Source organism: Oncorhynchus mykiss, chromosome 1, assembly GCF_057628025.1.
Source record: "Oncorhynchus mykiss isolate SJ-2025 chromosome 1, ASM5762802v1, whole genome shotgun sequence".
Classification (NCBI taxonomy): domain Eukaryota; kingdom Metazoa; phylum Chordata; class Actinopteri; order Salmoniformes; family Salmonidae; genus Oncorhynchus; species Oncorhynchus mykiss.
The window spans coordinates 42,767,490-42,790,221 of NC_143022.1; the positions used below are offsets into that span (position 1 = coordinate 42,767,490).

Here is a 22,732-nt window from a genome sequence, read left to right on the forward strand (position 1 = left end):
TCTCCTACAATGCATGAAGGAGAGCAAGCAATTTAAGTAAAGTGTATTGGAGCTCAAGAGGGTTGTTTAGAATGTGGCTTCTAGACTTTGGGACTAAACGTAACTTAATGTGAATGCTGTTACTGGGATTGTGTGTATGTGTGTGTGTGTGTGTGTGTGTTGGTGCACATAAGTCTGTGTCTGCGTCCCTACGTGTGTGCTTGTCTTGCCCTTACAGTGGATGATGAGCCGCCGTTGCTCCTCCCGTGTGTCCTCCATGGTGTAAAGTGTCTGCTTGGTGATGCTGTTCAGGTCCACGTTCCTCCAGTCCTCCATCATCTGAAAGGTGATGTCTGCACTGTGGATCACCGTCCGCGACGCCTTCCCAGAGACGCATCAAAACACACATTATTAGATAGTGCATTATTAGATAGTGATACACACTGCATATATCTTTATCAGTCATATCATCATGTGGATTTCATTACATTGATACAGGGATATAGCTACCTGACATAGATGGTTCAAAGATGTCTGCCGCTTGAGAACCTGAGAAAATCTTCTAGATACTGTGGATGAAATGGAGAGGAAATATGAACTGTTGTGCTTTATACAGAATACCATTTAGCTATCGGAACCAGTATTCTAAAATCGGCGCTTTCTTCTAATTCTAAGACTCAGTATATCATCATTGTTGTCATAATAGGAGTAAGAGTAACAATGTTATTTTTCAATGCAGACACCTACATTCGAACTTGATATTCCTCAGGTTTTCAGGCAGGTCGTGAAGTGCTACTTTAAGCCACTCATCCAGTTGTTTGGCAAACTTCCGGATAACCTGGGTCAAACTGGATCAACACACATAGAGTACATCTAAATTACATCACAAATAACGAGGCAAAACGAGAGCTTGGGACTATAAGGCTCTATCTGCAGTTTTGCCCAAAAAATTGTCATTGACATAGCCTTGTTCTGTTCAATGTTCTTTACCCATATACTCTAAATACCCCAATTCATGTTGTTAAGTTAAAAAGAATATCAAAATTGCTGACACCATTCAAACCAATGAGGGTTCAGAACTTTAAATCCAATTGTCTCAGAATCACATTTAGGCAGATAGAACCTTATAGTCCCAACCCACTGGGCACAGATGTCATTTCAACATCTATTCCACATTGGGTCAACGTAATTGTATAACGTGGAAACAACATTGATTCAACCAGTGTGTGCCCAGTGGGAAGCTCTCAAAATGGCAAGTTTGCCAAGCCAGTCTTTTAAACAAACAATATACAGGTCAAAGTATGTTTAAAACTGTGTGGATCTCATGGACTGTCAGTCTTTGCATTCATAGATCTGTCTATGAATTTGAAATGTTGGGCTGAAACACAGGATTGTAGTATTACTCATCCCTGGGGAGTGGATAGGAGCGACAGTGCACACTCATTCACCTATCAGGCAGTGCTTGAAGGACTGTGGGCATGAGAACCCCAGAGATTGCCTTATAGAGGATGGAGTCACAGACGCCCACAATGTTGACCACAGTGGAGGAGCCCAGGACAGGGAGCATGTGCGGGGGCATGCCCTGCCAAAAGTGCAGCAGGAAGCTCTGGACCTGGAGACACCCAAGAGAGGAGGGTTATAGGAGGGTTATTGTCTTAACATCACATACAATACAACTAAAGAGACTAGAGAGACTTAAACAATATTGATGAACAATATTGTGAATTCAAGTTAGAAGCAGTTTCTTGTGATAGACTTGTAGCATAAACATTTGATCAAGGGTTATGAGATTAGATCATGAAAATGGGAGGTTTTAATTCGAAAGCTCATAATCTTTTCTTTTTTTTGGACCAATTTCAAAAAGAGAATAAAAAAAGTCCACAAAAAAAGAACCACAAAGGCCTGTTCCATTTAGTGGGACTGGTAAATAAAGGGGCATCATTTATTTTATTTATTTATTTCACCTTTATTTAACCAGGTAGGCTAGTTGAGAACAAGTTCTCATTTACAACTGCGACCTGGCCAAGATAAAGCAAAGCAGTGCAACACAAACAACAACACAGAGTTAAACATGGAGTATACAGTCAATAATACAATTGAAAAAGTCTATATACAGTGTGTGCAAATGAGGTAGGATAAGGGAGGTAAGGCAATAAATAGGCCATAGTGGCAAAATAATTACAATATAGCAATTAAACACTGGAGTGACAGATGTGCAGAAGATGAGTGTGCAAGTAGAGATAACAGAAACAGTATGGGGATGAGGTAGTTGGATGGGCTATTTACAGATGAGCTATGTACAGGTGCAGTGATCTTTGAGCTGCTCTGACAGCTGGTGCTTAAAGCTAGTGAGCTATATTCCTCAGTTCGTTCCAGTCATTGGCTACAGAGAACTGGAAGGAAAGGCAGCCGAAAGAGGAATTGGCTTTGGGGGTGACCAGTGAAATATACCTGCTGGAGCACGTGCTATGGGTGGGTGCTGCTATGGTGACCAGTGAGCTGAGATAAGGTGGAGCTTTACCTTTTTTTATTTTTTTAAATTTTTTTACCAGGCAAGTCAGTTAAGAACAAATTCTTATTTTCAATGACGGCCTAGGAACAGTGGGTTAACTGCCTGTTCAAGGGCAGAACGACAGATTTGTACCTTGTCAGCTCGGGGGTTTGAACTTGGAACCTTGGAGCCCAACACTCTAACCACTAAGCTACCCTGCCACCTACCCTACCTAGCAAAGACTTATAGATGACTTGGAGCCAGTGGGTTTGACGCCGAATATGAAGCGAGGGCCAGCCAACGAGAGCATACAGATCGCAGTGATAGGTAGTATACGTTATGGTGCTTTGGTGACAAAACGGATGGCACTGTGATAGACTGCATCCAATTTATTGAGTAGAGTGCTGGAGGCTATTTTGTAAATGACATCGCCAAAGTCAAGGATCGGTAGGATAGTCAGTTTTACGAGGGTATGTTTGGCAGCATGAGTGAAGGAGGCTTTGTTGTGAAATAGGAAGCCGATTCTAGATTTAACTTTGGATTGGAGATGTTTAATGTGAGTCTGGAAGGAGAGATTACAGTCTAACCAGACACCTAGGTATTTGTAGTTGTCCACACATATTCTAAGTCAGAACCGTCCAGAGTAGTGATGCTGGAAGGGCGGGCAGGTGTGGGCAGCGATCAGTTGAAGAACATGCATTTAGTTTTACTTGCATTTAAGAGCAGTTGGAGGCCATGGAAGGAGAGTTGTATGGCATTGAAGCTCGTCTGGAGGTTAGTTAAGTGTCCAAAGAGTGGCCAGAAGTATACAGAATGGTGTCGTCTGCGTAGAGGTGGATCAGAGAATCACCAGCAGCAAGAGGGACATCATCGATGTATACAGAGAAAAGAGTCTGCCCGAGGATTGAACCCTGTGGCACCGCCATAGAGACTGCCAGAGGTCCGGACAACAGGCCCTCCGATTTGACACACTGAACTCTGTCTGAGAAGTAGTTGTATATCTGTTCCTGGTTCTACATTTTTTGAATGGGGCGTGCTTATTTAAGATGGTGAGGAAGGCACTTTTAACGAATAACCAGGCATCCTCTACTGACGGAATGAGGTCAATATCCTTCCAGGATACCCGGGCCAGGTTGATTAGAAAGGCCTGCTAGCTGAAGTGTTTTAGGGAGCGTTTGACAGTGATGAGGGTTGGTCGTTTGACTGCAGACCCATTACGGACACAGGCAATGAGGCAGTGATCGCTGAAGGCAGCAGAGGTTTATTTGGAGGACAGGTTGGTTAGGATGATATCTATGAGGGTGCCCGTGTTTACAGATTTGGGTTTGTACCTGGTAGGTTCATTGATAATTTGTGTGAAATTGAGAGCATCAAGCTTAGATTGTAAGATGTCCGGGTTGTTAAGCATGTCCCAGTTTAGCTCACCTAACAGCACGAGCTCTGAAGATAGATGGGGGGCAATCAATTCACATATGGTGTCTAGGGCAACAGAGGAACAGAGGAGGAGTAGGATAAGGGTATGGCTAAAGGCTATAAGAACTGGCCGTCTAGTACGTTTGGAACAGAGAGTAGAAGGAGCAGGTTTCTGGGCGTGATAGAATAGATTCAAGGCATAATGTACAGACAAAGGTATGCTAGGATGTGAATACAGTTGAGGTAAAACTATGCATTGAGTGACGATGAGAGAGATATTGAGATGGACAGATATGAAAAGTGGCTTGCCTCGTCAAAGTTTGCGCGTATTACTGTATCCAGTATCCTCTGGCAGTGAGTTCTGTACATCATGATGAACGTTGACACCTGTAGGAAAATGCAGAGAACACTGAGTACACAGTGCATTCGGAAAGTATTCAGACCCCTTGACTTTTTCCACATTTTGTTATGTAACAACCTTATTCAAAAATGTATTAAATCGTTTTTTCCCTCATCAATCTACACACAATACCTCATAATGACAAAGCAAAAACAGGTTTTTAGAAATGTTTGCAAATGTATAAACATGTTTTAACTGAAATTACATATAGATAAGTATTCAGACCCTTTACTCAGTACTTTGTTGAAGCACTTTTGTTAGCGATTACAGCCTTGAGTCTTCTTGGGTATGATGCTACAGGCTTGGCACACCTGTATTTGGGGAGTTTCCCCCATTCTTCGCTACATATTCTCTCAAGCTCTATCAGGTTGAATGGGGAGCATCGATGCACAGCTATTTTCAGGTTTATCCAGAGATGTTCAAACAGGTTCAAGTCCGGGCTCTGGCAGTGCCACTCAAGGACATTCAGAGACTTGTCCTGAAGCCACTCCTGTGTTGTCTTGGCTGTGTGCTTAGGGTCGTTGCCCTGTTGGAAGGTGAACCTTTGCCTCAGTCTGAGGTTCTGAACACTCTGGAGCAGGTTTTCATCAAGGATCTCTCTGTACTTTTCTCCAGTCATCTTTCCCTTGATCCTGACTAGTATCCCAGTCCCTGCCGCTGAAACACATCCCCACAGCATGATGCTGTCACCACCATGCTTCACCGTAGGGATGGTGCCAAGTTTCCTCCAGATGTAACATTTGGCATTCAGGCCAAAGAGTTCAATCTTCGTTTCGTCACTCCAGAGAGTTTTGTTTCTCATGGTCCGAGAGTGCTTTAGGTGCCTTTTGGCAAACTCTAAGCGGGCTTTCATGTGCCTTCCATCTGGCCACTACCATAAAGGCCTGAGTGGTGGAGTGCTGCCGAGATGGTTGCCCTTCTGGAAGGTTCTCCCATCTCCCAGCTCTGTTAGAGTGAACATCGTGTTCTTCGTCACCTCCCTGACCAAGGTCTTTCTCCCCCGATTGCTCAGTTTGGCCGGGGGGCAAGCTCTCAGAAGAGTCTTGGTGGTTTCAAATTTCTTCCATTTAAGAATGATGGAGACCACTGTGTTCTTGGGGACCTTCAATGCCACATAAATGTTTTGATACCCTTCCCCAGATCTGTGTCGGAGCTCTACGGACAATTCCTTTGAACCTCATGGCTTGGTTTTTGCTTTGACATGCATTGTCAACTGTGGGACCATATACAGACAGGTGTGTGCCTTTCCAAATCATGTCCAATAAATTGAATTTACCACAGGAGGACTCCAATCAAGTTGTAGAAGCATCTCAAGGATGATCAATAGATTCAGGATGCACCTGAGCTCAATTTCGAGACACATAGCAAAGAGTCTGAATACTTATGTAAATAAGGTATTTATTTTAAAAATGTTGTCTAAATGTTTTTGCTTTGTCATTATGAGGTATTGTGTGTAGATTGAGGGGGGGAAATTATTTAATCAATTTTAGAATAAGTCAGTAACGTAATAAAATGTGAAAAAGTCAAGAGGCTTGAATGCTTTCTTAATGTACTCTAAATGCATGGCAATAACGTGGTCCAAGTCGGTAACACACTTCTACTTATCAAAGGGACATACTGTTTCTTAGTGACTTTCTTAGTGAATGACCAGGACGCTGCTTCAGTTAGGATATATTCTAATCGGGGAACTGGATTCAACTACAATATTTATACGGCAGCTAGTTTTTTCAAGTGATATAATACACGAAGGGATTGATACAAAAAACAAGACAATAAATCCCTTCCAAGAGCCTCAGCAGCAATAAATACCTGCAACAGGTCCCACGCCAAAACTATGTTACATAAAACCAGCTTTAGAGATCAGCAACTCACAAACCATTGAAAATGATGACCCCCTCTTTTAAAAGCAGGACAGCTAGAGCTTGTCCTTTGTCTCGCACTGGATCTTATTATCTCCCCACAAGATTAAGAGTTAGTGAGAAGCCAGAAACATATAAATCCTCAAGGTCCTTCTTCTCTTAACCCAGACTCAGTGAAGGTCCGGGGCAGATAAAAGGAGAGAGCCAGAGGGTGCGAGAGGGACGAAAGAGGAGGGGGTTGTGGGACGTTTTAGAGTCCTGTTTACCTTCTCTTCTGACAGACTGGCGGGCAGATTTAGGTCTTTGACATTTGGAAAGTCTGGCAGGAGCGTCCCCAGTTTGGAGCGTGGTGAATACGCCACTGTTTGCTTGGTGACCTCCTTCTTGCCAGTCTCGTTCACCCACGCTGCCCCCTTCTTGGAATACATCACATCGTAGTACTGGGAACTCTCCTTCACAGCGATGCCATAATAGTGGTACCTTTAGGGAATAGTTGTTAGAGATGTGTATAAATGGAAAATAAAGTTTTCACAGTCATCTTTTCTTGCTGTGGATTTATTTGACCAACATTTCCACTAAAGAGCCTTAATCTGGGTGTGAGGGTGTGGCATGTCATCATAGGATTTTGAGGGGTTGCATCCTCAAATAGTGAAGAGTACTGGCTTGAAGAATCCTTAAAAGCAGGCTCTTACTCTTCACTATCTCCATCCAACTATCATTCTCCGATACTGAGTATTTTTTCATTGAAAGGTTGAGCTTTTAACTTTCGTCATACAAAACAATGGTGTTTCTCTTGAATTAATGAAAAAAATACAAAAACCAATGTGCACAAAGAAGGACATGACAGCTCATGCATTGAGGAATTTTGATCATAAAAGTAGAAAAGAACGTTGACTTACTTTGACTGTCCCCTGGTCCCCAGTCTTCTTGTGGTTAGTTGTGGAAACTGTTGTCTAATAATCTGTTAGAATCAGAGAATTTTGAAGTGTATCAATTATTTTTCCTCTGTGAGATTCTTCATGCTTTTTGATGTGTATATCCTCCATGTAAAGCACCTATTAAAAATGCATTATCACTCTTGACAGGATATCACACTGTAGATGTAAAAGAAGAGATACACTAAAAGGACAACTCAAGAAAAAAGTACACAATTTCCTCAGCTAGCGGCTGAAGTAACAACCCCATCCAGAATTATTAATATTATTGTGCAGCTCAAAGAATGACAGGAAAATCCATATTGAACATATCAATGAATCAAGTAAAAGTATCTCAAATGTTTTGGGTTAGTATCTGTTTAATGAGGTCTGTTCTAGATGTGAAGAGCTGTGAAGTTCCCAGAGCCTTAACCCCAGGGAGGTCTGTATTGGAGAAAAAGGCTTTGGGAACCATATTTTTTTTTTTACATGTTCAGGGGTATTATTTTTTATATATATTAAAAACCTCTACAAAATCTCTCCCCTCCCCCTCTTTCTTTTTGTCCATGAGATTGGCTCCTTGGTTCAGCTCCTGGTGCAGAAACTTTAGCAAACAGTGAAGCTTTCCATTGTGTGGGGTGAAAAAAGAGGCCAAGCTGTGAAGTTTCTGTCAGGCCCCGCTTGATAAATGAGCAGACAGGGAGGCAGCCCAGGCCCTTGCTCGTTTTTTTGTCCCGAATCAATGAAGCCTTCCTAAAGGACACCCCACACTGCTCCAGCCACTGATCTAACATTCCGCAACATCTCACCCTTCCAGATTTCCTTTAATTACACATTAATCCAGGCCCCTTCTCTTTTTCAATATCCTCCGACAGGAGCTGGGGAGGGATGGGGTGGGGGAGTGGGATGAGGATGGGGTTTGGGGGTCAGGGTCCGGGTGTTCGGGGTGGCTGGGAGTAGGTGGGTAAACGGGCGTCTCTGGGTTTCGGGAACAGAGGCAAGCATGTTTACTCTAGCTGTGTAATCAGTCCAGTGGTTTTCAGAGGAACCATCAGTGGGCTGTTCCGTTGGCTCTCAATAACTACAGTACTTTCGGAAAGTATTCAGACCCCTTTACTTTTTCCACATTTTGTTAGGTTAGGTTGTTATTATAAAATTCATTCAATTGTTTTCCCCCCCTCAATATCTACACACAATACCTAATAACAACAAAGCAAAAACAGGTTTTAAGAAATTGTTGCTAAATTATATATATTAAAAAAACTGAAATATTACATTTACATAACTATTCCGACCCTTTACTCAGTACTTTGTTGAAGCACCTTTGGCAGCGATTACAGCCTCGAGTCTTGGGTATGACAGTACAAGCTTGGCACACGTGTGTGTATTTGGGGAGTTTCTCCCATTCTTCTCTGCAGATCCTCTCAAGCTCTGTCAGGGTGGATGGGAGCGTTGCTGCACAGCTATTTTCAGATCTCTCCAGAGATGTTTGATCGAGTTTAAGTCCGGGCTCTGGCAGGGCCACTCAGAGACTTGTCCTGAAGCCACTCCTGCGTTGTCTTGGCTGTGTGCTTAGGGTCGTTGTCCTGTTGGAAGGTTTCCTCCAGATGTTACGCTTGGCATACAGGCCAAAGAGTTCAATCTTGGTTTCATCAGACAAGATAATCTTGTTTCACATGTTCTGAGAGTCTTTAGTTGCATTTTGGCAAACTCCAAGTGGGCTGTCATGTGCCTTTTACTAAGGCGTGGCTTCCATCTGGCCACTATACCATAAAGGCCTGATTGGTGGAGTGCTGCAGAGATGGCTGTCCTTCTGGAATGTTCTCCCATCTCCACAGAGGAACTCTGGAGCTCTGTCAGAGTGACCATCGGGTTCTTGGTCACCTCCCTGACCAAGGCCCTTCTCCCCCGATTGCTCTGTTTGCCCAGGTGGCCAGCTCTAGGAAGAGTCTTGGTATTTCCAAACTTCTTCCATTTAAGAATGATGGAAGCCACTGTGTTTTTGGGGACCTTCAATGCTGCAGACATTTTTTGGTACCCTTCCCCAGATCTGTGCCTCGACACAATCCTATCCCGGAGCTCTACGGGCAATTCCTTTGACCTCATGGCTTGGTTTTTGCTCTGACATGCACTGTCAACTGTGGGACCTTATATATACAGGTGTTTGCCTTTCCAAATCATGTCCAATCAATTGAATTTAGCACAGGTGAACTCCATTCAAGTTGTAGAAACATCTCAAGGATGACCAATGGAAACAGGATGCATCTGAGCTCAATTTTCAGTCTCATAGCAAAGGGTCTGAAAACATATGTAAATGTGGTATTTTAGTTTTTAATAAATTAGCAACAATGTCTAAAAAACTTGTTTTTGTTTTGTCATTATGGGATATTGTGTGTAGATTTTTGAGGATTTTTATTTATTGAATCTATTTTAGAATAAGGCTGTAACGTAACAAAATGTGGAAAAAGTTAAGGGGTCTGAATACTTCCCGAAGGCATTGTACACGTCGATATTACTTTGCAAATATACCGTTACAAGCCATGAGACTGATTTACATACACAATCAGTAAGCATGCTATTCAATGCTATTTATTTCCCCCTTCGTGTTTTACTATTGTCTATGAAGAAGATAGTTCTGAAAGATTGTAACCTTCCTACGCAGGTATAGCCTACTGCACCAATGGGGCAATTTCACTTTCTCTTTCTGTGAAGTATTATGTTCACAACATTAGTTTGGGCTAAACCAAGCAGGCCCTCCTAAATTCACTGTTAAACTGGTCAGTGATGGGTCAGAGTGCTGTGTCCTACCTTCCCAAAGCTGGCGGCGTTGACAGGCTGTGTGTCGTGCTTCTCACAGAAGTCCAGGTAGTGCATGTAGAGAGCACTGCGGGGGATACAAACCCCTTCTGCAATCTCATAGTTCTCCTCCAGCCTGTAGGTGAAAAGCATACCTGTCAGTCAATCCCCCCCGAATACCATGGACTTCTTACTGACCTCAAAGACATCTTTAGTCTGGCATCTACCGTATTTACCGGCATCCAAATAAAGTGTCACCCAGTTTACTCTTCAGTCAAGGGAAGGTAATTTTCTAGTGGACCATATTAGATGAATAATCTAACCTAAATTAGGAGCTACTTTGCGAAATTACATGTGGATTTATTTTTTTAACATCTGGGAAAGACGGAACTACAACCATCATTTCAAAGCATAATATCTCTACTGTATAGCATAAATACTCTACTGTATAACATAATATATCCACTGTATAGCATAATATCTCTACTGTATAGCATATATACTCTACTGTATAGCATAAATACTCTACTGTATAACATAATATCTCTACTGTATAGCATAATATCTCTACTGTATAGCATATATACTCTACTGTATAGCATAAATACTCTACTGTTTAACATAATATCTCTACTGTATAACATAATATCTCTACTGTATAGCATAATATCTCTACTGTATAACATAATATATCCACTGTATAGCATAATATCTCTACTGTATAGCATATATACTCTACTGTATAACATAATATCTCCACTGTATAGCATAATATCTTTACTGTATAGCATTAATACTCTACTGTATAACATAATATCTCTACTGTATAGCATAATATCTCTACTGTATAGCATATATACTCTACTGTATAGCATAAATACTCTAGTGTATAACATAATATCTCTACTGTATAACATAATATCTCTACTGTATAGCATAATATCTCTACTGTATAACATAATATATCCACTGTATAGCATAATATCTCTACTGTATAGCATATATACTCTACTGTATAACATAATATCTCCACTGTATAGCATAATATCTCTACTATATAGCATTAATACTCTACTGTATAACATAATATCTCCACTGTATAGCATAATATCTTTACTGTATAGCATATATACTCTACTGTATAGCATAATATCTCTACTGTATAGCATATATACTCTACTGTATAGCATAATATCTCTACTGTATAGCATATATACTCTACTGTATAGCATAATATCTCTACTGTATAGCATAAATACTCTACTGTATAGCATACATACTCTACTGTATAACATAATATCTCTACTCTAAAGCATAATATCTCTACTTTATAACATAATATCTCTACTGTATAGCATAATATATCTACTGTATAGCATAATATCTCTACTGTATAGCATAATATCTCTACTGCATAGCATAAATACTCTACTGTATAGCATAATATCTCTACTGTATAACATAATATCTCTACTGTATAGCATAATATCTCTACTGTATAGCATAAATACTCTACTGTATAGCATAATATCTCTACTGTATAGCATAATATCTCTACTGTATAGCATATATACTCTACTGTATAGCATAATATCTCCACTGTATAGCATAATATCTCTACTGTATAGCATAAATACTCTACTGTGTAGCATAAATACTCTACTGTATAGCATAAATACTCTACTGTATAGCATAAATACTCTACTGTATAGCATAATATCTCTACTGTATAGCATATATACTCTACTGTATAGCATAATATCTCCACTGTATAGCATAATATCTCTACTGTATAGCATAAATACTCTACTGTGTAGCATAAATACTCTACTGTATAGCATAAATACTCTACTGTATAGCATAATATCTCTACTGTATAGCATAATATCTCTACTGTATAGCATATATACTCGACTGTATAGCATAATATCTCCACTGTATAGCATAATATCTCTACTGTATAGCATAAATATTCTACTGTATAGCATAATATCTCCACTGTATAGCATAATATCTCTACTGTATAGCATAAATACTCTACTGTGTAGCATAATATCTCTACTGTATAGCATAAATACTCTACTGTATAGCATAATATCTCTACTGTATAGCATAAATACTTAACAAAACTAAGCATTAAAACATGCGTGAAGAGCTTCAAAGTGCTATAATACACTTATCGGCTGTGATCAATCACAATCACAATCACTCTTAGTAGCATACATGTAATACAATTCAGGATGATAAAAAAAGTTATTTTGAACTTCTCATGAACATAAAATTAACTGTGATGTCTGCTATTACTCATAAGTATCAAGAGGCTATGTACACCTGTATTTTAAGTGCAAAATAAAGCAACAACTATTATTTTATCTGTCCTATTACAGAGCAGCGTTAAATAAAAACATTTCACAGGAATACTCAATATTTTGACTCATCAACACCTCCCTCAAGCGATAAACCAAAACAAAAAGGACAATTTCAGGAGTGAGATGAAAATGGGAAATTCCCTCACTGCTGTTGAAATGTGAATAACTGTGTAATCCCTGGGGATTTACAACGCTCCTCTATATTCCCATAGACCAGGGATATCTATCTAAATAAGAATCTATGTGTATGACAACAACACTATGAACGTTTGAACATCTTGAAGAACAATCTGGCCTTATTGGCCATGTACTCTTATAATCTCCATCTGGCACAGCAAGAAGAGGACTGGCCACCTCTCAGAGCCTGGTTCCTCTCTAGGTTTCTTCCTAGTGTTCTGCCTTTCTAGGGAGTTTTTCCTAGCCACCGTGCTTCTACATCTGCATTGCTTGCTGTTTGGGGTTTTAGGCTGGGTTTCTGTATGGCACCTTATGACATTTGCTGATGTAAAAAGGGCTTTATAAATACATTTGATTGATTGATTGATTGAACACTACACAAACCAACCCGCTTCAACTTCAGTGGCATGAAAATGACTGATAAACACATATTCACCACCCTTCAAAAAATGACATCTCCAACAAACAGACCGATCAAGTGTTTTCACCATTGTGTTTTCACCAGAAGGAATGAAATATCAGGTACAGACAACAAATAATTAAACGAAGGAGAATGTCTTGACATAGCCAGCATACTGTTTTAATTGTGTCTAATGAATACTATTCCCTTCTGATCATAAAAGGTGCAACTACACAGGTCTCTGGTCCTATGAATGCATGAAAATATTTATATTTTTGTGAAAAAGGAATTATACTAATTAAACCATCCTTCCAGCCCAACAGCGGCATCCATGTCATATTGTAAATGTAAACTGTAAGCACCCTTACAATGCTCACCAAAGCTGATAAATTGATAGTTCGCTTCTTAAAAGGTGCTGTTTGATGTTACAATTATGTCCTTCATCTTTACATGATTACATTTTATAGGCCACTACATGAGAAGACTGTATACTGTATATATCCTCAAACATATTTTTGCAAACAATATAAGAACAAAATAGGGAAATGCACTTGTTAATGTGATCATCAAACAAAAAAGCTAAATTGCAAATGCATCAAATAATACAAAAATAAATGTGCAGAATAGTTCATGCGTGGAGAACGTTGAATTAACATTACATCTCTAGAATTACAGCTTTAGGACAAAACAACATTATGCAAATCTGATTGGATTTTGTTGGACCAAGTTCCATACTTTCACCAAAAAGTAGATAATGAAATAAACAGGCCAGGAAAGAGGTGAATATACGAACACTTACCATTGTAGGGTAGCTGGTGTTGAATGTGGTTTAGATGCCCTGTTGTTTTCTTTCTCCTCATCTTTCACAGACAAAAAAGGAATGTGTCAACTATTTTCAACCATCACACCTCTTCAATTAAGTACCTAGCCAGCGCAATATAACATTTTAATAAATAACCAGTTGCTGTGAATGAAAATGGTAAAATTTAAAATTAAATCTAAACTGATCAAGGCCAGACAAAAGGTTGATGCAGTACACTACAACTAAAAAAGTGATAGTTTCTCTCTTTATCCAACTATTCTACTCTGCAACAATCACCAATATTATGATTATGATAATCAGTGGATTATCACGGACATTTGTTATTGACACGTTTTGTGAATACATTTGTGTGCTTTATTTGAACAAATTCCAATCCTACAAGTGCACTGACTTTTGCCATATTTTAGGCATCTTATTATTGCGCACCTTTTTATAGCAAATATCAATTTAATCAATAGCATTCTTAATTAAGCTCCACGACAATAGATTATGTGAAGAGATATTTATCCATTGCTTTATGAGTTGGAGTAATAAATACAACATTAAAGCGTTATACTGTACTGCTTACTTTCGTCATTGGACGTATTCCCCAGGGACGTGTGGCTGGAACACCGCTTGCTCTCGTTCTCGTTGAGGCATCTTTCAATCCAGCTCTCTAGAAAACGGCAAGATGGCCCACAGATCAGGGGAAAGCCTACAGAAATGTACAATTGTAGGTTTCTTTCAGTAGCCCACGTGAGGATTAATAATTTATTAATTTGCGCTATGGCCCATCAAAATGTGGCAACAATTGGGTGGTCAGATTTGTCCAATATTTTGTTAGCCTACTCTATTGTCCCTAATCAATATCGGGCCTATTTCAAAATGTGGTTCACAAAAAAAGTTATCTCAATAAATCACAATCTAACAATCAAGTTTGTTTATCAAAAGTTGACTTTGCTTAAAGCTGCAGCTGCAACAGGTGGCCTTTTTATACCTTAATTTTAAGTCACATTTTGCCAAATGCAAAAAAAGGCCAAAGACTCAGTCTAGCTCACGTCTAAACAGTGCACAACCAGTTGCATATCACTGCCTACACACACTCATTTGGTAACCTAATGTGACAGAGCAATTCGACTACAATCTATTGTTGGGGCCTAGCGCAGTTGTGCTTCTATTTGAAATGTTTTCACCAACACTGCAGGAATCATTCATTGTTCTTGAGGGGACTACAAGCGCGCACACTTGCCCAATTGAGTCCGCGCTCATTGCTAGAGCAGCCTCGCGACACAGAGGCCTTTGTCCCATTCTAATTTCTACTTAGAAATAGCTCAACTGGTGTCCTTTCTTGGGACAGAAACACTTCTAATATTTCTCGTAGTCCTGTAGATCCTGTTGCCCGCATGACAACAATCACCATAGTAGCAGTTGCCAGGTTTGACTGTTGGCAAGGCAACCTGTTCCATCCCATCAGAAGGGGTTGGAGAAGAGGTCAGGGAAATAGAAAAGTTAGAGACTCCGAACTAAAAGGATAAATTAACATTTGGTTGATGAGTGGCACGCGCTGTTACAATAAATAGCCTAAGACATGAAGCTAGAATGGTTTATCTCATGAATAAAATCAAACGTGTAGGCTATGCCTAATTTATCTTTGATCTTTGCAATGCCCTCATATTCTATAGCCTTAGGCCAGGCATTCGTTTTTAATTGTAAGAACAGAACAGTATGATAAGGCTGCCTGACATTGTTTACAACGAGAACACGTGCTGTCATCAGGTCCATCAAGTTTAAAGGAATTATCAAATTAATAAACAAAAATAATAATTATTGTCATCATCATAATTATTTATTATAATATCACCATCATTACATCACATTACATTACATCATTACAATTAATACCAGTACATTATTAGGCTGACGTGTAACATATTTAAATGTATTGTGCACTAGACTAGCTGATACTTTAAAATGTTTCCCCAATCATTGATGAAGTTAGTCCACTGAGGTGAAAATAATTCTCCATTGTAGCACTGGTCCTTGGGTTGTAATTGAATCATTTGCCATGAGCACAGATAAAGTAGAGCTCTAAATAATTGGATTAAATTCGATCAACGGGCTAAACGGATCTCTGATAATTTTATAGGCACACTCTTTCATGTTAACCAACTCCCCACCAGACAGCGAATTACCATAAACAGCAGGGGGAAAAACTCCCCGACGATTATAAAGTAAAGTAAATAAACGAGTCGAATAAAATTAAGTATGACGTTGGATTAAGAGCACAATTAGAAAAACGCATAGCTAAAGCCGCAACATTCATTCTAACTAATTATAGCCTACATCTGCATATTATGGCTGTTACTTATAATCGCCTTATTTTAACATTTTAAGAGCCCACTTTTCAGAAGAAGGCTATTTCTGTTACTTTCGCGATACAATACGTTTACCATAAATATTTAGTTTTTGATATTACATCGAATTTACTTTAGGCTGCTTCTTGGGTCATGCCGTGCGACTTTATCCTGCTGCGGGCGACTGCCCGCTTATTTCAGAAGTTATTTACAAGAAGCAGGTGCATCACAGGCTACAAGCGCCTCGAAGGCTTGGAAGATACTTTTTTTCCCAAAGAACTTGAAAACTTTTAGGAATCCTGCTGTAAGTTGCTGAATGTAGTCTAATAGTTGACATTTCATTCATGCTCCTTAATCAACGTTTAGGCACAAAATAAATGGCCTAATGTCATTCCATAATCAAACCACCCCTAAAACCTGCTTTTTGTTGGTATATATTTGTCATGAGTTAATGGCACAAAACCACAATTTATCTTTTGTTGACGTCTTAAAGAAACTAAAATCTAACACATGGCTCTAAACTGGCTGTTTAGAAAGTCACAAATTCCCAGGGGCCCAGTGGCTATAGTGATCCACAACAGAAAGTGGTTCCCCATGCATCCTGATAAGGCAAGTCTGCAGTGTTGCAGGACAGGATGACCAACCTGTGGAATCCATATCAGGCTCCTCCAGCAGCCCACAATGCATCCTCTTCCCATCAACGGCACACTGGCTCCTCCAAGAAAATGGCTCTGTGCACGTCTCCCCCTCCTCAGTAGGTTTCCTCTTGTCTAGCTCCGTGTCTCCGTGACCACTGCCTATCCGTGGCAGGAGATGGTGAGGCTCTGGGCTCTGCCGAGAGAGGGGTGGTGTTGGTGGTGAGGGGAGGTGGTGGTGGGGGGAGGGGTGGGGGGGGGGGGGGGTAGAGACTCCAGAAATCCAGCGGGGGGAAAGCCAGACCCGTCAAAATGTTTGCTGATGTTTCATGGGAAAGGGTCTGATTTTATAGGAGCCCTGATGGGGACATGTCATTGATAGGCTCAGAAGGCTGATGAATGGCCTCAAGTCAGATGGGGATGTGGCAAGGCTCACTGGAAGTCTTTTGTGGGGCTGCTTTGAATAAGAAAGGCTCCCTCCCCAAGAAAAAAAGAGGCTTAGATCTATGCAATCCTAGCACTGTGGCCTCCCCGTCTTCCATTATAGCATTTAATACGTTTTTATACCCCCCCACCCCGGTCCTACACACACACACAAACCCACCGCCTCCTCCACCCCTCTTATTTAAAGTCCGAGATCCCATGAACACTTGTTGGCCCGTTTCAGAACTTTTTTGATGTCTGTCTTCCTCCATTGGCCATGGGAACTGCAACATGACCATTGGAGCAAGTTTTTAGGAAACTACTTACAGAGAGTGCTTCTATATTAATTTTTTCCCACACATTCCAATCACTTTCTTATTTCAAAACACCCTCTTTACTATGATGCCTTTATAAATAAAAAAAATCACAAGGTTGCCTAGTCTAAAATGGCACAAGTGCGAACTTTGTAGGGGGGGGGGTAATTTCCCCCATCTCCCCCTCTCCTTGAGGCAACCTTATTTTAGTGTGCCTCGGAGGAGAGCACTGGCCACAAAGGGAGGAAGTTGGGAGGGCTCTGATGGAGTGCCTGTGAGCTGGAGAAGGGAAAGCTGTGATTAGAATATGAATAGAACCACAGGAGAAGGGGGAGAGGGGGAGTGAGGAGAAAGGGGGATTATGGCTGAATTACTCCCCACCACACTGCTCTTCTTCAGAGTTGCCAGTGCACAGGCGTAGGGACACTGTCGATGTTGGTGCTCTTACCATGCGTCCAGGACAGTTGGGAAAGAACACGTGGTGTCCATGAGAGTACAGGTCATACATGAGACACTGACTGATATGCAGCACAACACTATACAGTGCATTCGGAAAGTATTTAGACCCCTCAACTTTTTCCACACTTTGTTACGTTACAGCCTTATTCTAAAATCAATTAATCTGAACACAATACCCCATAATGACAAACCAAAAACAGTTTTTGAAAGTTTTGCTAATTTACAAACAACCAAAATTATGGAAATATCTCATTTACATAAGTATTCAGACCCTTTACTCAGTACTTTGTTGAAGGACCTTTGGCAGCAATTACAGCCTTGAGTCTTCTTGGGTATGACGCTACAAGCTTGGCACACCTGTATTTGGGGAGTTTCTCCCATTCTTCTCTGTAGATCCTCTCAAGCTCTGTCAGTTTGGAAGGGGAGCGTCGTTAGACAGCTATTTTCAGGTCTCTCCAGAGATGTTCAATCGGGTTCAAGTCCGGGCTCTGGCTGGGCCACTCAAGGAGACTTGTCCCGAAGCCACTCCTGGTTTGTCTTGGCTGTGTACTTAGGGTCATTGTTCTGTTGGAAGGGGGTCCTGAGCTGTCTGGAGCAGGTTTTCATCAAGGATCTCTGCACTTTGCTCCGTTCATCTTTCTCTCAATCCTGACTAGTCTCACAGTCCCTGTCACTGAAAAACATCCCCACGAAGAAAGACACTTATGACTCTAACCCAGTAATTTGTCACATTATTAGGATCTGGAAACAGATTAGGTATTTTCTTAACATACCCACTGTTTACATTGACAGCCCAATTTGCCTGAATCATGCTTTCCACCCTGCATTGGATGATGTGGTGTTTTCACAGTGGAGGGAGAGGGGCTCACAACAATCAGTAACTTATACATGGATGGTCATTTAGCTTCATTTTAACAATTACAGGGTAAGTTTAACATGGCAGCAACACATTTTTTCAAATACCTCAAAATCAGGAATTTCTTAAGGACACATATCCCACAGTATCGGATTAAGCCAAATAATCCTACATTAGATAGCCTGATCCCTGTCAAAACCCATTCAAAAGGGTCCGTCCCTAGACTGTATGATGTGCTACAGGCCCACATAGAGGTATCCACAGACCCTATTAAAAGGGCTTGGGATCAGGAACTTAGTTCAGAAATCTTAGATGAGGACTGGGTAGAAGCTCTCAGGAATATAAACCACAGTTCAGTGAATGCCAGACACAACCTTGTTCAGTTTAAGGTGATACACAGGTTACATTACTCAAAAGTTAAACTGCATAAAATATTCCCAGACACCTCACCACTGTGTGAGAGGTACAAGCAGGATGAGGGAACTTTTGAACCACTTATTTTGGACATGTCCTAAATTACATGCCTTCTGGGCTTTCATTTTTAATTACTTATCTAAAGCCTTTGATAAAGTTATAGCCCCAGACCAATTGATCACTCTGTTTTGTACTTTTGATGGGAATAATCAGGAAGTGGAGTACAGCTGTCTCTCTTTGTACTCTATTAGCCAAAAGACTCATGTTACAACTAGCTCTGAAATTAGGTTATGGGATTTAGGGAATGTCATTTATATGGAACAGATTTGATACAATACCTCCAATGTTTTACAAAATATGGCAGCCGATACTGGATAAATGGTCTATTCCCCCTTCATAACTGGGTTGATGATCTGCTGCTACTCTGTGCTGTACTCCACTCAACACTTATTTGTGGTTTAACTACACTGCTTGTAATGACTATACGCTGTCTTCTTATAAAATGTACCACCTAATAGGATTTTGTTTATTTTTGTGTGTGAGTTAAAAATGGTTTTGTACTCTAAATTTGCCATCCAATTCAACACTACAATGAATGTCAATGTTTGTATCTCTGTCTTCTTTTTTTATTGGAAAATTCTAAATATACTAAATATATTATGTGTTTAAACATCTCCACATGCTGCCACCACCATGCTTCACCGTAGAGATGGTGCCAGGTTTCCTCCAGACGTGACGCTTGGTATTCAGGCCAAAGAGTTTAATCTAGGTTTCATCAGACCAGAGAATCTTGCCTTTTGGTAAACTCTGTCATGTGCCTTTTACAGAGGAGTGGCTTCCGTCTGGCCACTCTACCAGAAAGGCCTGATTGGTGGAGTGCTGCAGAGATGGTTGTCCTTCTGGACGGTTCCCCTATCTCCACAGTGGAACTCTGGAGCTCTGTCAGAGTGTCCATCGGGTTTTTGATCACCTCCCTGACCAAGGCCCTTCTCCCCCGATTACTCAGTTTGGTTGGGCGGCCAGCTCTAGGAAGAGTCTCGGTGGTTCCAAACTTCTTCCATTTAAGAAATATGGAGGACACTGTGTTCTTGGGGACCTTCAATGCTGCAGAATCTTTTTGGTACCCTTCCCCAGATCTGTGTCTCGACACAATCCTATCTCGGAGCTCTACGGACAATTCCTTCAACCTCATGGCTTGGTTTTTGCTCTGACATGCACTGTCAACTGTGAGACCTTATATACAGTAGACAGGTGTTTGCCTTTCCAAATCATGTCCAATCAATTGAATTTAGCACAGGTGAACTCCAATCAAGTTGTAGAAACATCTCAAGGATGATCAATGGAAACCTGAGCTCAATTTCGAGTCTCATAGCAAAGGGTTTGAATATGTATGTAAATAAGTTATTTCTGTTTTTAATTTTTGTGTACATTTGTAAAAAAAATCCTCAAACCCTGTTTTTGCTTTGTCATTATGGGGTATTGTGTGCAGATTGATGAGGATATTTTTTTATTTAATCCATTTTAGAATAAGGCTGTAACGTAACGAAATGTGGAAAAAGTCAAGGGGTCTGAATACTTTCCGAATGAACTGTACAAATAGCTCTACAGAACACACAAATCAGGATGTGTATAGATCCCAGACACTCTATACGTGAGTTACAACACAATAGTATATGAAGCAAAACCGCTATGTATGTACAGACAATCTATGGGATCACAGATCTCCAAGTAATCCACAGGACAGTATAAGGACTATAGAAACCCATTGTCTAATCAATGTATGTACTTATAGTCTGCATTCAATCACAGCCATTGAGTGAGTTTCTGCTCGGTCAGCAGTCTGTTCTGATGTGAGAATAGGAACTGGATCCCCAATAAATCGTAAATAACCCATTAGCAATAAGTAACTCCTAATTAAGGTGTCTACAAGAGCCCGTACAAGGCTGCAGCATTGTCAGAACATCCTAGGACAGCCTAACACATCCACATCAAACGGGCCCAGAGAATGGGTCGCGGGAAGCTACGGCCCCAAATGAGGATCTAATTAATTTGAGTTTAAAAAAGAAACGAGGATGCAGGGTCTTGTCTCTCCCTCCGCAGACATCCTTTTCCCATCCTGCCCGTCACTGGCTCATTAGAGCCTCATTAGCTAGGACAGGTGCAGCCGCCCCAAAGGAGCCCACTCTACCCTCCACGTCGTCCTACTGATGTGCGCTGCTTTTGTCCAATCAAAGAGCTCCAATTCAGCTTTGTGGGTGGGGGCATGCTTTGAGCTGTGTATTGGTGATGTTAAAGCTTTGGAGTGAAAGGGGAAAGAGGATGACACAAAATAGCCTTTTTTCTGCTGTCAATGTATTACTGTGTTGCGGCAACACAATCAGAGAAGGATAATACCTTTCTTTAGCGTTCATACACTGAACACGTCTTCAGCAGTGTTTGGTATTCAGTGTGAAGTGTCCAACTTATCTACCCACACATGTTGGGTCATTGTATGTCTCTGAAATGTAAATGGATTTGTCTTCACTGTTCTGTTAACATCAGTAAAAAAAAAGACTGCTAAATGACATTATCCAATTCTCATTTCTACTGTAGCTTTTATTGATGAATCATGGCCATATTTTAGTGTCCAAATTACAAAAAACACTTCAAATGTAATTTCCAATATACATTCAAGATTAGTTTTGTTGATGTATTTTTTAACAATGTCTTGATCAACTATTTGACAAGTCGTTCTCAGGTCCACAACAAAAATGTAAAATGAAAAAATAAATAAACATTAAATAATGTGTTTATTATGTACACAAAAAAGGGTGAAAAGCACAAATGTAGCTAAACATACATTCAAAACTCTTGAAATGTTTTAGAAATATAAAAATATATATTTTTTTTAAACAAAAGCCAACTAAAAATTGTATACCAGTATCCCACTTGCAGTAGCCTTCATTTGGCTATTTTTGCAAACAACTGCTTTTTGTATGCTTTGGCATTTAACTCATTATCATCAAGGTTCGTACATAGAGTGGCAAGTCAAAGTCAAGGACTTTCAAGTACCTTTTCCAGCACTAATATTTATTTTCAAAGACCATCTATTTGTAATAGTTCCTATTATGCAATTGTTTCTAGTCGCCAACAGATGGCAGTCACAACCTCATGAAAAAAAAAACTAACTTACTATTCAAGTTCTACTCAATAATACATGTTACACTACTTATTTACTACATACATGACTGGTAAGTCAGGACAGATGTTGACTGATTCCCATATATGAACTGTAACTACATATATGAACTGAAACTAAGTAAAAACAGTTTTGTTCAGTTTACATAATATTAAATTGTCTTTATTCTAAAGTTGTCTTTACATTTCACGAAATTTTAGGTCCCACAGACTGTCCCAACACATTATTAATGTGTTTGAAAAGATTAGACTCTGTCAGGGGACCCTATTAAAATTTTAGGGGACCCCACATGGGTTCCGGACCCCAAGTTCGGGCACCACTGTACTACTACCCTCTCTCCCTGCTTGCTTCAATGCTTCCTCTCTCTGTGTAGCTCATTTGCCTCCTTCATTGCAGCCTGACTCACCACTGTCTGTCTCACTACTCTCTAAAAAGAACATGTATTTTGTTATGAGAACTTATAAGCCCATCTTTTGTTTATAGCTAGCTTATTTCAGTC

General features: G+C 40.2%; 1 protein-coding gene across 2 annotated transcripts in view; it reads right to left on the minus strand.

Annotated features, from left to right (window-relative positions):
* The window catches only part of LOC110522810 (transcription factor RFX4), a 30,260-nt gene extending 13,227 nt beyond the window's left edge, over positions 1–17,033 (minus strand). Inside the window, exons 1-11 of one of the 2 annotated variants that reach the window (XM_090230923.1) lie at positions 16,599–17,033; positions 14,190–14,276; positions 13,598–13,658; positions 9,865–9,988; positions 7,042–7,103; positions 6,409–6,622; positions 4,193–4,270; positions 1,428–1,591; positions 727–827; positions 490–548; positions 216–360 (exon numbers count right to left, since the gene is read on the minus strand). In XM_090230923.1, coding sequence (XP_090087049.1) covers positions 216–360; positions 490–548; positions 727–827; positions 1,428–1,591; positions 4,193–4,270; positions 6,409–6,622; positions 7,042–7,103; positions 9,865–9,988; positions 13,598–13,658; positions 14,190–14,276; positions 16,599–16,641 — 1,138 coding nt within the window. In that variant the 5' untranslated portion in view covers positions 16,642–17,033. The remainder of the gene's footprint in view (positions 1–215; positions 361–489; positions 549–726; positions 828–1,427; positions 1,592–4,192; positions 4,271–6,408; positions 6,623–7,041; positions 7,104–9,864; positions 9,989–13,597; positions 13,659–14,189; positions 14,277–16,598) is intronic. The other variant, XM_021601283.3, reaches the window with a different exon arrangement.
* Between the last annotated feature and the right edge of the window lie 5,699 nt (positions 17,034–22,732).